At 45.3% G+C, this 16576-nt stretch overlaps 1 protein-coding gene across 4 annotated transcripts in view; it reads left to right on the forward strand.

Moving 5' to 3' along the window:
• The first annotated feature begins 460 nt into the window (after positions 1-460).
• Positions 461-16576, forward strand: part of LOC311584148 (low-density lipoprotein receptor-related protein 2-like) — a 119769-nt gene continuing 103653 nt past the window's right edge. For all 4 annotated transcript variants that reach the window (XR_014774805.1, XR_014774806.1, XM_084758259.1 and 1 more), the window contains exons 1-11: positions 461-932; positions 4617-4730; positions 6615-6734; positions 7343-7582; positions 8383-8496; positions 10072-10191; positions 12298-12423; positions 13146-13349; positions 14463-14631; positions 14928-15096; positions 15913-16138. Coding sequence is in view for 2 of the 4 variants with exons in the window: in XM_084758259.1 (XP_084614385.1) it covers positions 872-932; positions 4617-4730; positions 6615-6734; positions 7343-7582; positions 8383-8496; positions 10072-10191; positions 12298-12423; positions 13146-13349; positions 14463-14631; positions 14928-15096; positions 15913-16138 (1663 nt within the window). In the remaining 2 variants the exon portion in view is untranslated. The remainder of the gene's footprint in view (positions 933-4616; positions 4731-6614; positions 6735-7342; positions 7583-8382; positions 8497-10071; positions 10192-12297; positions 12424-13145; positions 13350-14462; positions 14632-14927; positions 15097-15912; positions 16139-16576) is intronic.

Consider the following 16576-nt stretch of genomic DNA (forward strand, 5'->3'; position numbering starts at 1 on the left):
ACCTCCCCTGGCTTGCTGGAGAATGTTGACTTAACTAAGGAAACTGAGCGGGAGGTACAAGGTAAGAGGTACCTGTGAAAATCCATCAGAGTCTTACCTTTACCTGGCATGCCACTTCCTTCCTGAACAGCAGTGTGTAAGGACTGGCTAAGTTCTTCCAACTCTCTTGGGTTCCTGCTTAACTCTGCTCAAATTTGCCTTGCTCAGTCAGTCGTAAGGACTGATCCAGGAGTGTTCTTTGGGACTTTAGCAGTTAAAAAAAAATCACATCTCTAGAACCTTCATAGCCATCGTTGAACCTGGGCTATAGAAAGGACTAACTCTGCTTAGGTAGGCAGAAAGGAGGGCTAGGCGATGAGAGGGAGAGTGCCAGGCCAGGGTTCGCCACACACACATGGGGGGGGGGGCTTGGTGTGGAAAGGCAGGGAAGGAGGGAGGGTGGAAGGGGGTCTATGTTTTGTAAAGTGAGGTCAGAGCAGCAGCCACAAGTATCGCCTGAGTGTCAGACATGCTTCAGGTCTATAAAGGCACAATCTCTGAATTAAATTTCCAACCCTTTCCGTGACCCTAAGGGCCAGCTGCCAGGGAGCTCAGCATAGTGTTTCCAGTCCCACGGAGGATCTGAGGCACAAAGTCCCCAGCCACAATGCGAGGGGACCTTCCTGGACAGAGGAGGGTCTTGTCCCGGATAGCGCGGGAGCCCAAGATTTCGCACCAGTATACTCTCAGATTCCGCAGCCTGCGAGGAGGAGGCGTGGGAGCTGGCGCCTGCCTACTTCTCTGAGCCCCTTGCCTCTTGCTCCTCCCTCCTGGGCTTTCCTTACTCAGGCTCCTGGCAAGAGCAAGATCCCGCCGTCTGTTCCTCTCAGGCATGCTGCTCCTTTTCTGGTTGGTGCTGGTATCTCTGGGCAGTGTTGGGCGCTCAGGGGCAGGTGAGTGGGGGCTGGTTGGCAGAGGCGCACTCAGGGGAAGGGTGGAAGGGTCGCAGCTCGGTTTTGCAGGGTGCAGGATGGGGGGGGGGGGCGTGCTGGGTAGCAGCGCGCTGCAGGACCGGAAGGCGAACTTCTGGGCGCGCTTTCGCTGAGTGTGCTGTCCCCAGCTGTGAGGTGGTAAGTAGGATGTAGAAGGGTGAGGCTGAGCATCCTCAAGGGACAACCCTGGATGATTCAGGACCACCAGGCCCTTTGTAAACCTGTGCGTGGGAAGAAAGGTAACATCAAGGACAAAGGTTTTCTTACATGGAGTTACCCAGCAAGTGCAAAGGGAGCTCTTTACACCCCGGAGTGCCTAGATCACCTTACTTCTTTAATGATTCCTTCCTCGAAGTCCAGACCTTGTGGGATTCACTTTGTAGCTCTGGTTTCCCACAAGTCGCCACGAGGTAGGCAGGGATAGGCATCGTATAGTCGAGAGGTGCTACTCTCCCAAAACTGCCCCTGGGAAAGAACGGATGGCAGACCTTCCTAGGGCACCTGTTGATGTCACTCTCATAAATAGATCCAAAAAACGTTCTGTGATCTGGGTGAGGGAGGACGCTGTGTCCCAGGGTGGCTGAGACATATTCCAGTTCTCAGCGGGTGAAGCTGCTGGCTGCTGATGTTAGCAGAGGTTGTAGTCATCCAGTATTTGACTAACACCTGTCCGGCAGGGCTAGCAGTCCCACCGCACAGGTGGACCTGATCCCATCCCAACCACAAATGGAAGGCAGGTGTGCAGTCATTTTAATCTTTGTGTCTTGTTTGGAGGTTAAGCCAACTTCAGTCACTTTGGAGAAGTCCTTCCAAGGCTCTAACTCTCAGGATTTGTACCTCACATCATCTAGGCTGTGTCTGGTCTTTCAACACTTCCTCTGAAAGTAACTTGGGTTTTGTGTGTGTGTGTGTGTGTGTGTGTGTGTGTGTGTGTGTGTGTGTGTGTGTGTGTTGTATTGATTTGATTTGGTTTTCGCTTTTTTCTAAGCAGTGTTTTCACATCTTTGAGTAGAAAGGTATCTTTACATATGTTTTAGAACAACATTTACCAATGTAGCTGACACCATGGATATGAGAAATTTACTGTGAATTTAATGTCATTAAATGTTAGTAAATGAAGCCGGGTGTGGTGGCGCACGCCTTTAATCCCAGCACTCGGGAGGCAGAGGCAGGCGGATCGCTGTGAGTTCGAGGCCAGCCTGGTCTACAAAGTGAGTCCAGGACAGCCAAGGCTAGCACAGAGAGACCCTATCTTGAAAAACAGAAAAAAAGTTAATAAATGACATATAATTGCCTCTATAGTAAGCACCTACCTATATTTAAGAAGTATTGGAAACCAATCTGCAGGTAATGTCCAGAATTCATATGCATTTTGGTTCCCAGGTAATCTCTGAGACAAAATATCCTTCAGTTATGACTCACCTAATTGACTGAGTTTTTGAGAGTTCACTACAACCCTGAGAAATCCTTCTGGAAGGTTCTGCTGCAAGAGGTAGCAAAAGAAGTGCTGGTATATGAGCATTGATTGAGCAGCGTTTTTGTCAAGCAGCAGCTGTGAGCTCACATAAGCCTTCAATCTCCTTCCTAGGATCACTTACTGCCCAGACTCATCGCATACACAAGAAAACTGAGGTTGCATTATCAGTGTGAGAGAAACTGCTGACATGACCACTCCATGATATGGCTAAGGTTTTTATTGTAGATGAGAGAGAGAGAGAGAGAGAGAGAGAGAGAGAGAGAGAGAGAGAGAGAGAGAAGAGAGAGAACAACCAGAGGCATCTGGAAGAGTCAAGAGCAGAGAGAGACAGTAGTAGCCTGAATATGGATAGCAGACTGAGCACGGCCAGGGCTAGGGAAGCAGAAGAGCGGGAGAGAATGGTGGTGTTAGCAAGATAGCAAGAGATAGGAATAGAGTATAGGGAAAGAGAGGAAGAGGAGAAGAGAGAGCAAGTGCGGAAATAGCAGAGAATAAATAGCCAGTTATAAAGAGGCCAAGCAGCTGGGGAGAGAGAAGGGTCAGGAGAGTGATGTGGGCGGCTTTGAAATATGTAACAGGTACTTGTGAGTAGGAACCGAGGGAGCCTGTGGACCAACGTGGGCTTTGATATATAGCCACAGGTACACGTCAGTGGAGCCATATGTCCCTTCTGCCAGAGGTCAGGGAAATGACTCCTTTTGGCAGACTGGAATCATATTCCCAAGTTCCCGAGGAATGTTGGCTTTTAGCCAACCAACAGAAATCCTTCAATAGCTCATTACGGGATGTTTGGACAGCTTGAGACCTAACAGTCAGTCGGTAAGTACTCCAACCGAAATGCTCCAACGCAGGTGGTCTGTTGGCTGAGCCTGTTCCCATAGTAGCAGTTCCCAGACACTAAATAGTCTCAGCAGCTCTACCCAAGCAGTGTATGCTAGCCTTGGTGGAATTCAAGGAGAGGCCAAAGGTGGCAGCTAATCCACTAATAAACAGTACTCCTGGGATTTTTATTTTTATTTTTTAGCCAGTTTTGTAAGTTGTATTTTCTTTAAAAATCAACTAAACTGATACCACAGTCTTAGAACAATGCAGTAAGACTGGGACAGAGTTCCTTGAGAGGAGCAGGCTGCTCATCAGCTTTCATGTCCACTTCCATCTCTTAGCGACCCATGGGAACAGAATATGTTGAGTCTTCCACGCAGCGCAGAGACTTTGGTGGGTACCAGGCCATATAGTGCGTTTTCTAGGAACTAATGACTGGCTCTCCTTCTCAAAGAGTTAGCTCAATATAGTAAACTGATAGTCGGGCCTTCCTGCAGCTTCCCTCTGGGGCTCCTCCCCATCAGGCTTTTGGTTAACTGTTGAGCACTGAGCTTAATATATAGATGTTCATGACTTGAGCGAAACAATACAAACTCAAGCTTTTGCAAGTAGCTGAAAGCTTCCAAATATCTATAGCATAGCTCTTAGAGAGGCATTCTTAAAGGATGATGGGTTTGGCCCTAAGCTTGACTCTTATTAAACATGGCTCTGTGCATGTCCGTGATTAAATGGAAGTACTGAGAGCCCAGACCTCAACTTTGTATGTGCTCACATTCTATGGCTTCGTGACTAGGCTAGAGCCAGAAGGAAGTACTACACCCTGTCTACTGGTACTCAAGTGTGAATCTTCCTCAATCTAACAGGAGAACAGGCACACAGTCCAAGGAATTTCCTGGTAAGCCCAAGTGGGTTGGGGGGAAACGCAGTCTTCTGAGAGGAAAGACTATCTTTCTTTCAACATGACACTCGATGGCATCCTTTTTAAATATGAAAAATGAGATGCCAGGCAACAGATCCACACAACCAATATGATATGGAGAAGTTTATTATATGAGGAGGAGTACCCCAGAGAGAAAGAGAGAGAGAGAGAGACAGATGAGAAGAGAGATAGAGGGACAGAGATGGTTAAAAGGGTAAGAGAGGAACAAGAGAAGAGAGAGACAGGGAGGGTCTGTCCCTTTATATACTCCTGGGCAGGGGCATGCCCAGTGGCAGGTAGGTAATGATGTCATAGGTTGCTAAGCAGACTGGGGCAGTATGCTAACACTCTTATCATGAAGAAGTATTGTCTTGTGCTGTGGAATCCAGAAATCTTCATGACTTTGCTTCCTGGTTGCTGAATGCAGGTGAAATTGAGTGCAACAGGACACGGCAAGCGGCTTGTGGTGACAAGTGCATTCCTGTGGCCTGGCTCTGCAATGGGGAACAAGAATGCCCAGATGGGACCGATGAGCAGTGTGGTAAGCACTTTGAAAGATGCTGTCATGCACTAGCCCTGGTTTCCAAGTCCTGGCTGAACATTCTTAATCTGAACACCTGAAATGCTCTAAAATCCAAAATGTTTTAGTACAAACATGATACCACAGTGGGACAATTCCATACCTGACTTTATGTGATGAGTCTCGGCCAAGAGACAGGTTCACTGAGAATATCACATAAAATTACGTTCAGATTGTGTGTGCGTGCGCGTGCATGTATGTGTGTTGGGGTGGGTATTTGAAATATAAGCTACTTGGGCGGAGACAGGAGGATTACAAGTTCAAGACCAGCCTGGAAAAACCATCAAGACCCTGTCTCAAAAATGAAAAAATGGCAGGGGTGGGGGTGGGGGTACAAGGGTGGCATATCATATGTGCAAGACCCTAGGCTGATCCTTAATGCTGTTAAAAAAAAAAACAAAAAACAAAACAAAAAACAAAAAACCTCAAATCATTTAGATTTGGGTCCCATCCTATAAAGCCCCAGATCTCAGGGCTTAGAGTGTTTAAACCCCCTGGTGGGTCACCTGAACGCTAGCACAGGCAGAAAACTTCTTAAGTGATGAGTCCTATCCTTGTGGCATGTGCAATAGAAGGAGAATAAAGTCCTCATGAAAAGAGACCCCCCCCCCCAACACACACGTATTTGTGAATATGTCTTTTCTTTCTTTATCCCACTTGCTTCTTCCTGGATAATCACTTGCTATTTCTAACTTAACATGAAATACTTGATATCGAACATGATACGACTCAGGGTGCAGCTCCAGCGTAGAGGGTATGCTTAACATGTGCAAGGCCCCAGGTTAAACCCTCAAAATCAAATAATAAGCAAAAACAAAGAAAGAAACCAACAAACAGAAGCACCTGTATGCTCACAGGTTGGAGTAAGTATTATGTTTGCTGTGTTGTGTGGCCTTTGTATATGCTAACCGTAGCTCTCCAAGTCTCCTTACTTAGGTAGAACTGTTTGAAGGTAGATTTGAAGCCAAGCCTATTCATTCTCAGGTTGTCTTAAATCTGAATATAGCCTCAAACATCAGAGGAATTCAAAGAGATGGACTGTTCTGGCCTCCAGCCCCGTACAGGGTCAAAATGTATCTGAATGGTTAAATGTAAACAAACTTCAGGTCTACTTTCAGGCAAAACCCACTTTTCACGTCTTCGTGAGTCATGCATGACTAACTGCCACTTTAGACAGAACATGTATAAAGTATTTCTGCCGTCAAAACTCTTGCTAGAAAGCAGAGTTCTGAAAGACGGTGGGAGAGTAGGCTTTGAGGGCCATCGGCTCATTGTTTCTTGTTAAAGTAGGTGTTGACTCTCAGCTTAGAGGATCTAGAATTATCTAGGATGTTCTGGGCATGTCTGCAATGGCATTTCCAGAGCTTAACTGAGGAGGAAAGACTGTTGCTGAATGTAGGTAGCACTTGCGTATGCACTGGTGCCCCCCAGACTAAATACAACATGGAAAAAGGAGAAAAGCGAGGCAAGTGTGAATAGTCACCTTTCCCTCTGACTTCTTACTGAAGATGCAATGTGACTGGCCACCTCACCCTCTGGCCACCACGCCTTCTCTACGTGATGGACTGTGTCCCCTCTTAAACCATAAACCAAAATATTTTCTTCTTCTCTCAAGTTGTTTCTGTCAAGTGTTTTGTCACAGTGTGGGAAAAATAAATAATGTCAGAGGGTTATTGCCAGGAGTGTGGACGGGCCCAGCAAGTTCAGAGTTGTGACCAGTGTTAAAATGAGGAGTAATTATTGCCTTGCTATTTAAAACGTAAGGCATGAAATCCAGCGAACTGATGAGCTCTGAAAAACTCATCTTCCTCCATGCTTGTTCTTGAATCCCACGCTGGCCTGCAGAGGAGACGTGTCTTGGACACCTACAAGCCTGGCAGTGTGATGACGGGAAATGTATTCCTGCTAGCTGGCTTTGTGACGGTGCCAGTGACTGCTTAGATGGCTCTGATGAGGTTAACTGTGGTAGGTGAAGCTTACTTTTTAAAGGGATGCCCATTTATTTATGTGCATCTGCATGTCCATGTGTCTGTGTGAGTCCCATGCACCATCCATCACATGTGTGTCGATGAGGACAAGTTGGGTATTTGGTTCCCTCCTTCTACCACACGGGTCCCAGTGATGGACTCATATCAACAGGCCTAGGGCCAAGGGCCATTACCTATTGGGCCATTAAATCAGGTTTTTACAACTCATTTTCAATGGCCCATCATCTCTGTTCCCTCACAGCTTGTGTCAGCCTCGGCAGTGCTAACTGAAAGTAAGCCACAGAGTAGCCCTAGGCTGTGTGTGCTAAGCCAGACGCTATTATTGTCTTTGGTGTTATAAGAGACTCTCAGACCTAGTTCTTTGTTTTCTTCGAAATGATTAACTTTATTGACTTTTTGAAAACTTCTTTGGAGAGAAACTTGAGTGCAGAAAGCCACAGCCATGTGACCAATGACGTCTAGCTAGCAGCTCTTAGTTCATGGCTCCATAGGCCAAGCCTATGGCATAGCCAAGGTACTTATCTAGACATGCATGTCCGACATAGTCCAGATATTCTGCCCACCAACTCCATTCCTGCCTTTCAGAGAGTTTGACAGCATGTCGGGACCACAAAATCCAGTGCCCAGGAAAAGCTCGGTGTCTGGATGCTTCAGAATACTGTAATGTCCAACAGGACTGTGAGGAAGGGTCCATGAAAGCACACTGTGCCCGCAGCCATTGCTTGGCTGGGCAGTGGCAGTGCCAGAATGGGGCATGTATCATGGAGAGCTGGCGGTGTGATGGCGTTGATCACTGTGGTGACGCCTCAGATGAGCAGGACTGTGGTAAGCCTGGCTTCCCCACTCATGTTTCAAGGGCAGGGTGCAGTATGTAGGCTGCTTTTCACAGGACGTATTCAATCCCCATGGCAGAGGCTGCCATCCTTTATCTAAAAACAAGATGCTCCCTAGCAATAGCCAATATAGTTATCCATGGAAACACAAGAACTGCTAAAAAAAAAACCCTTGTAATGTTTATATTGAATAAGCATTGCCCAGAATGTTCCTGGCGAAGAAGAACACTCCATAGAATGCCTGAGCAACAGTCTATGAAGGAAGCCTAATGACAGATGACTCCCGTTCTCACATAGTGACAGGGAGAATCTCCCACTAAAAAGGACAAAACCTAACCCGCGAGTGTGGCGAGCACCACATTTGCCTTCTAGACAACCCTCCAGCCCCCAAACCCCACTCAATCTTTTCTGGAGTTAAGGCTGCACATTTTAACACCCTCAGCTTCTAACATTTGCACCCTTAAATGCTTCGTAAAGAAATACTCATTTCAGGTCAAGTGACTGGCTCTAGTACCATTTGAATTCTAACTATTTAAAGCTAGATCCATCAAGTTTAGCACAGTTTCGATGAGTGCCCAGATGTCTTGGCTATTTTTACAACTTAGTCTAAAGCCCCAATTCCCTGGGAAAAGAAAAAACAGAAAACTAGTCCAGAATGATAGACTTTACCCGCCAACCTTGACTTGCTACCAGCTGTGGGAATATTGGCACATAGTGTACTGAAATAATTGTCTCTTGCAAGCTCCTCTTCTATAAGTAGTAATGAAAAAGAATGGTCCACTTCTACCCCAGCATCCTGCCCAGAAGGCACTGTGAGCTGTGATGGAGGGAAATGCATCCCAGAGTCTCTGATGTGTGACGGGGAAGCTGACTGTACAGATGGCACTGATGAGCCCAGTACGTGTGGTAAGAAACTGCCTCCTCAGCTTCAGGAGGGAGATGGGAAGACGGGGTGAGCCAGCTTAATGCGTTGACCCCTTCATCAACTACTTTTCGCTTGGCTCTGACAAAAATGCCAGACAGAAGCAACGAAGGGAGGAAGGGTTTGCTTTGGCTGGCAGCCGCCATGGCTGAGGTGTGCTGTCCAGGGCAGAAGAAGTGCGGGGTTGCTTGCTGTTTTTCTCATCTTGGCAGAGTGGGAAGTAGAAGATTCAGGCTGGAAATAGGGCTGATGCTGTAACTGCAAGCGACCTGCCCCCAATGACCCATTTTCTCTAGCTAGTTCCCATGTCCCGGAGGTCCCACGCTTCCTAAAATAGCACCGTTATCTGGGGAGTGCATGTTCAAACACTAACAGTTATCACTGGGGTCAACTCAAGGAGGAGAGAACACCTGAAATGATACATGTACACAGGCTGTGTTTCCCTTTTATTTAATTACGTTGCATTTTGCTCTTGGCTTTGGTCTTGTGAGTCTGAGCAAAATCCCTTCACTTGCAAAACTTCAAGGGCTATTCTGAATTACTAGCTTTAAGGAGATTGATTAGCTAAAACAAACAAAAAAACAAAAAAAACCCCCAAAAAACAAAAAACAACAAAAAAAACCCCCCCTAAATACTATGCTGCTTCTGAATTCTGCAATAAAGCCAGGAGGGCACCGTCTAGTGTGGGTAGCATCCACATCACATGTCACCACAAGGGCCACACCCTCAGCTAAGGCTCAGCCGTCTGTAGCAATGCATTCAGACGTCACCAATCTAGAGATCCCTCTACAGAAGGATCTGAGCCTGGTGCTTGCAAGTGCTTTTGTTGAGCTTTCAGCATGGAGCTTTTCTATGACCCACCACAACTTTGCAGATCCAGTACATGAAATCTACAAAATTAATTAAAGCAGTAGAAACCATTTGGCAAATGTCTGGGGGAGGAATGAATCCATTTGTTTAAGAAAAAATAGAATTCTCTAAGGATTTAATTGAGAAAGACCTCAGAAAACATGTTTTCTCCTGAGGTGGGGGGGAGGCGTTGTTGAAAAGTAACTCTGACTTTTTCCTCCCTGAGACAGGGTTTCTCTATGTAGACCTGGCTGTCCTCTCTAAAGGTTTCTGAAGAAACTCCACACTATAGGAGCACAAGTGAGAGTTGTTCAAAGCTCTAATGACAAGGCCAAGTGCAGGTTTTATGCCCAAACACAGATACCTTATTGATTCATAAATATAATATCCATAAATACAAAACCAAGCATCCTCACTACCCATGCACCCTACAGTAGACACACAAGAGGTTCTTGGCCTCTCCGTAGAAGGAAAATAAACACACCAGCACTTAGCATTGGCCACATAATAGCTTGGAAAGAAAATCCTCTGCCCTGCTTCACAGTTTTTCTGGCAGACCCATACTCTCAGGTGAGAGGGCAGGGTCAAAGGTTGTCTCTAGGCGGTCATCTGGTCCTCACCCCGCGTAAAAGGTACATGATACAACGTGTCTTGTAAGGCATCTATCTCCACTGAGTTCAGTGGTTTTGACAGCTACCTTGTCCCTACAGGTAAAAACTGCTCCTGGCTGAACGGCGGCTGCGAGGGGTCATGCAGTGACACTCACTGGGGTGTACGGTGTTCCTGCACATCAGGGTGGCAGTTACAGCCTGACGGGTATAGCTGCGGAGGTCAGAACCCACGTGGCTCGTCTGTCTTTCAGAAACATCCTTATTATGGCGACATGTACACATCGTGAATTTCTGCATCTTGGCTATTTTAAGTATACTGTAATTGGTGTTTTACATTTATAATGTAAAACCATCGCCATCATGTATTTCTTCTCATCATCCCAAACAGACATTATCTATATAATAAGAACTCCCTATGCCCCATATCCCTTAGCTTCTAGCAGCCTCCCCTGACCTTCCATTCTTGTGAGTTTGTATATTCTATGTACTGCCGCCACAAGGGTGGAACCACACAGTGTTTGTTTGTCCTTTTATGTGTCCCATGTTTCTCAGGTTCACCCATGTGTCAGTATCCCCTTCCTTTCAAAGACTCAGTGGAATTCTACTTTACATTTGCCCCGCTTTTTTTACCCACTGAACTACTGATGGTGCATTCAGGTTGCTTCTGCCTATTTGTGGCTGTGAAGAGCACTAGCGTGGTTGATGTCATGGGACTACCCATTCGAGTCCTCGTTCCCAGTTATCCGGCTGCACTCCGGAAGTGGGATGGCTGGAGCACACACATCTCCACCAGGAATGCAATCTTAATGTCTCCATTTCCTTGTCAACTCTAGTTGTTATTGTAGTTTGTGGGAATTGCAAGTCAGTTATTGACCAAAGACAAAGTACTACATTTACTGCCCTATCTTACAAGGAGCTTCAAGAGTTTCTGTCATTGAACAAATAACCTTGTCACTTCAAAGACATTGCCCGGATCTCTGCAGCCAGGGCTGGACAGATTCGAGACCTAAAATACATTATACTCTTGCCCTTGCTTGTTTCTTTTAGCTGACCTCCTCGGGGCCGTTCAATCCTCAGGTCTCATTTCTCTCATTTGTAATGTGGAATTGTGGATCCAGAATAGCTAACTAAAATGCACACATCTTCATTCATCTCAGCAATGTTTTTTTTTTAAAAGTATGACTGGTAAACTGCACACTTATCTGTAACGATACAGGATGATAGTTCAGGTTGAAATGGAATGTAGGAAAAGAGGCTCTGTTGTGTTGACTGCGTTCACCCCAATGACAGGCTGAGCTCTGCTCTGGGCCTCCACTGTGTACTCAGTATTCGAGTCACGATGCACCTGCGGGCCTACCCACATGGCAAGGCAATACAGGAACTTTACAGTTATGTTCTACGATGATTTTACATTAGGACTTCATCGAGAGATGTTAAGAGCCTACTTTGAAGTTAATTACTTTAATTACATTTTAATGAATCTTAGTAATTAAGTTTAATTCATTTTATTGTTCAAATTAAACCAATACTTTACATTATTACATTCATTAGGAGCTGATCATGGCCCTCACAAGGTCCAGGTGGGGACACAGCACACTGTCTGGGCTCTGACCCATGGCAGGCTTTAGCTGGCCAGCCAAGAGCTTGACTCTAGCCATACATTGATTGTTCTCCTGAGACAGAAAAGTATTGTTACAGTCTAGGATTGTATGGTTCAGCATTTTCCAAGAATGTCCCCAAGGAACCATTTTCTTCCTATTACAAATAAATACATCTCTCATAGTTTTGATGTTTATCTGATGCAGAGTGAGTCCTGTTTGTATTTTGTTGTTGTTTGTCTCATGTAGTGCAGGAAAGAATTGAATTTACTATGTAGCCAAGGATGAACTCGAACCCCTGAGTTTCCTGTTTTCATCTCCCTAGTACCAGGTTAATGGGTGTGTGACACCACGCCTAGTTTGTCATGGTAGGCTTTGAAAAGCAATTGCACCTTAGCTCAGTCCTGTGTTATGCCTGAGAAACATGACCTTTTCCTTCCTCACAGATGACATGTTCTGTGGCACAAATAGTGAATCCTGGGTCCTAACACTTGTCATTCTGAAATAGGCTCTGGTGTGACTGGCAAATGGTGTAGCCTACGAATATTGCTAAATTAACACGGGTTGTATTTTATGCCAGCCAAACAGCAGGCTCCGAGTACTGAGGCTTCTTCTAAGTTACAGTCACATGAATGGGGACTCCATGGTGACTCTGTAACCATCATGCACTAAAATACTGAAGCTATACTTCCTGAGTTGTCTCTGACTTACGACTCTCTATCATCAGATGAGGACGAGTGCTCTCGAGCATATGGTCCTTGTGGCCAACTCTGTCATAACACTCCAGGCTCTTATTCCTGCGGCTGTGTTCAAGGTCACCAACTCTACAATGGCACAGACTGTCAAGTTACAGGTGAGTTCTATAGCTAATGCAAGCCCGGCTTCTGCTCCAGTCTTAGCAGTAACTATGGAGAAAAGTGAGAATGACTATTCATTTTAAGTTCTGCTACTAGACACGATGCTTTTCTTTCCAAAGAAGGTGCTGTTGTGACAGGAATTGCGCCACCGGAGTGTCAGTTGAGTGTCTTTAAAATGATATAGTTGCTCTGGAGGCTATAGAATTAGGTCCTCCAGAGACTCAGCCAATAGAGTATTAATTTGGCCTGTGCTTCTTTGACTCAGGGTCACTCACATGTGGCTGCTATGTGACAAGCATGGGTTGGCGTTCTGTCTAGATGAGAGCAGCTGAGAATATGAAATCAAATAAGGCAATAATGTTCCAAAGATTCGCTTTAAAGGGCTGGAATCTGGAGGAGGAGGGACTAAAATGGCCATTGAATCTCCTTGGAGTATGCTTTAGGGATAAATAGGTTTGGGTATAGAAGAAAGGACAGCATTTTTTGTTTTGTTCTGTTTTTCGAGACAGGGTTTATCTGTGTGCCCTTGGCTGTCCTGAACTCATTTTGTAGATCAGGCTGGCCTCGAACTCACAGCGGTCTGCCTGCCTCTGCCTCCCAAGTACTGGGATTAAAGGTGTGCTCCACCACTGCCTGGCAGGGACAACATCTTTAGTTAAATGGAAAGGCAAAAAAGAAAGCATCAGAATAATATGCTGCTATTTTCCTTCCATTGCAGATGATGATGTTAAAATTCTTATAGCAGCAGATAAAGAGCTTGGTACCCTGGACCGAAGAACGGGCATCTATGAGATGCTGATTCCTGTAAAGTCAAGGCCTAGAGCTGTTGCTTATGACCTGAACAGAAATATGTACTTCTGGGTGGATAAAGTCTTGAATGTGTTTATCCTTGGGAAGCCAAATTCTGTTCCTCTCTACCCAGGTATGGTTTTTGTTGTTGTTGGTTTTTTTGTTTTGTTTTTATATTTTTTTTTTGGCATCAAGATTTAACTTTTCAAGGCTTCTAATGTTACCAAAATTCCTGAGATTGCCAACCTTAAACAAGAGGAAAGTCATTGTGGAGGTTTGAATTTTTTGAGGGGTCAATTAGCAGCGTATTGTGGTGGAAGTCTGCTTATTCCATGACATAGAGAGAGAGAACAAGACTGCCATCCTACATTGTCCTTCAAGGAGATACCCCCAATGACCTTAAAACATCCCACTAGACCCCTCACTTAAAGGTTTTTGCTACCCACCAATAATTATGCCACAGGGCAGAGAAAAAAGCCTTTAACCTATTGTCCTTTTGTGATACACCCCACATTTAACCTATAGGATTACTTAAGCATACTGCAAGAAGTGTCTATCTATCTATCTATCTATCTATCTATCTATCTATCTATCTATCTATATCCATCTATATCTAATCTATATCTATGTGGGCAAGCTTTTATGACTTCCTGTTATGAAGCATGAGAGTATATAAAATCCCAGTATGAGACATGCATGTGGCAGTCTGGCTCAATAAAAGCATCATAGAAAATTGCTTGTTGTATATAAAAGTGCTTTGAAGAATGATATAAATTTTGGGGTGTAGCCCTAAGCCACAGAGAGCCTTCTCCATCACTAGGTTTTGAACTTGTGTCCTCACTCCTTTGACTTGCCTCTCTAAGATGAAGGCACTAGGCAAAAATTTTCTCACTATGTAAGGGTGGACATCAACCAGATAGCATAGTGAAAAGGTGCATGGCACAGCAGGCACAGTGACAGACAGAGCTCATCACAATTCCCAGAGACCTCTGTGGTGACCAGTGTCTGAAGTGAGGCCACACACTCTCATATTCTTTGGTTGTGCTTCTGCTTAGGTCCTCCTGATTCCCATAATGCCCCTAAGTGTTGAAGACTCTATGGAATGCCCCGGCCATTATTCCTTAGGTCTTATCTGCCTTGTGGTATAGATCTAAGTCAGTTGTTGAGGAGTCTTGTCAAATATCATTTCCAAGATAAACATGGGCATGAAAGACTGTAGTTTTAACTCTGTCTCCTGTGTCAACAGAACTCCCACCCGTAAGCAGTATTTCTCTGGACTGGTTCACGGGACAGTTGTACTGGGCAAGCATCTCTGCAAGGGCCATCTTCGCTGGCTTAAATGATGGCAGAGGCTATGTCAAAATCTTGGAAAAGGACCTTGTGCCTGAGGAGCTAGTGGTATTTCCTGAAAAGAGGTAAGTAGTGTTTCTCTTGGAATGTATTAAAAAAAATCTCTTAGCATTTTAGAGACATAAGAGAGCACACCAGCTTTTAGATTTCATTTGTTCCACAAAGTTCATATTTTTACACCTTATATTGGATTTCCTGTAGCCAAACTTTGCCATGTCCGATGACTACGGGAGCTGAGCTCTCCAGCTTTGAGTAGTAGTACAGACAAAGCTCATAGGAGAGCACTAAGAGGGTTGTTGAGAGTTATATACATATGCAAGTGAAGGCATTAAAAAAACCTGTGTACTCCTGCTGCTTGCAGATACTTGTATTGGGTAAATCGGGGTGAGAACGGGGTGAAGACTATTGAGACTGCAGGAATGGATGGCTCTGACAGGAAGATGCTAGCAGCTGTGACCACGGAGGAGCCTTTGGCACTGACACTTGATCACGTGACCGGCAGACTCTACTGGACCAGTGGTTATAAAGAGGTACTATGGATAGGCCTAGAGGAAATGGGAGCTCTCTCTTGTCAGGAGCCTGGAATGGGTCTACAGGCATGCACGCTCTTCTCTTGTGCCTAGCATTAACTCCACAAAGTACCTTGCATAGCAGAACAAGAAAAGCAAGGGTTAATTGCACAGCATCTTCCAGTAGAGCAGACTGTGCCAACAGCTTGGGAGATTTGGTGTGATTTAAAAAAAAAAACTGCATAGTCCAATGGTGCTAAATTTTTTGCAAGAATAATGATCATGATTTATGTTGTGCCCATGATACAAGATGTTTTTAAGATTTCTGGAAACTTTCACAGGAGCATATAGTTACTTAGGCACTTCAGAGTCCTGTTCTTAGCTTTCCAAGGCCTAATGATTCAGTTTATACTATCCCAATTTGGGAAATGACAAACTGAAAGGTCATTATGACATAGTGACTAAAAGCAGAAGCTCACAGCCTGATGAGTCACATTTTCAAGTCTGTCATTTCCTAGCTGTGATTTAAGCTGATTGGGACACTTCTGGGAGAGAATTATTCTCAGAGATCAGAGCTCACTGCTCTCTCTGAGAATATGCAAAATGCTTATCTTCTAAAGCAATCATAGAATAGAGTGGACAGCATTGGTACCATGTCTGGATGTAGAGGACATGCTATAGTGACCAAAATCTGAACCAGGACCGCTCAATGCGTTGACTTTGACAGTGGCCTCCACAATCTTAGATGAATTCCTCCCTATGGACTTGTTGTCTCAGTGATATTTAGTCAGCCTCTAGTAATCTCGACCTCTATCTCATGAGATGCTAATCCTTCAGGCCATAGAGACGGTGAAAGTGGATGGCAGTGGGAGGTACACCTTTCCTGGGATATTTCTCAAAGATGAAGACCCCGTTGGCCTGGCTGTATTTGAGAATGCTTTCTTCTGGGCAAACCAAACTCAGTTGATTCGCACCTTACCCAGCAGCCCGAAGGAGAGAGAAGTGTTGCTCCATGCCTCTGTTTCTGCTTTCCTAGTCCTCCACAGGTCCCAGCAGCCCAAGGGTAAGTGAACTACTTGCTTCTGAACTGCTGAGATGGAAACGGCCCAAGATGTGGCCTCAGTCTGTGGTTGAAACCTGCTGTTTTGATGCAGGGCTGTGTTCTAGTCACTTCTTTCAACCACACATAGGACGTCTAGGTACAGTGAGCAGACCAAAAGAAACAACCACAAGGAAACTCATTCCAAGTCCTGTGCCCTGCACCTGGGTAAAAAGATCAGCTGGGCTTTTAGGGTCTGGGGTATTGAAAATATAAGATCCAGGCCAGAGAGTTGGCTCAGCAGTTAAGAGCATCCCTGTTAAGAGAAGCCAGGTTCCATCCTCATTGCCCCAAGATGTGGCTCACTGCTGTCTGTAACTCCAATCCCAGGGGACCCAGTACCCTCTTCTGATTTACTTGGGCACTAGGCAAGCGAGTGGTGGATACACATGCATACATGCA

This window comes from Acomys minous (assembly GCF_964271855.1).
Source record: "Acomys minous genome assembly, chromosome: 15".
NCBI classification, from domain to species: Eukaryota; Metazoa; Chordata; class Mammalia; order Rodentia; family Muridae; genus Acomys; species Acomys minous.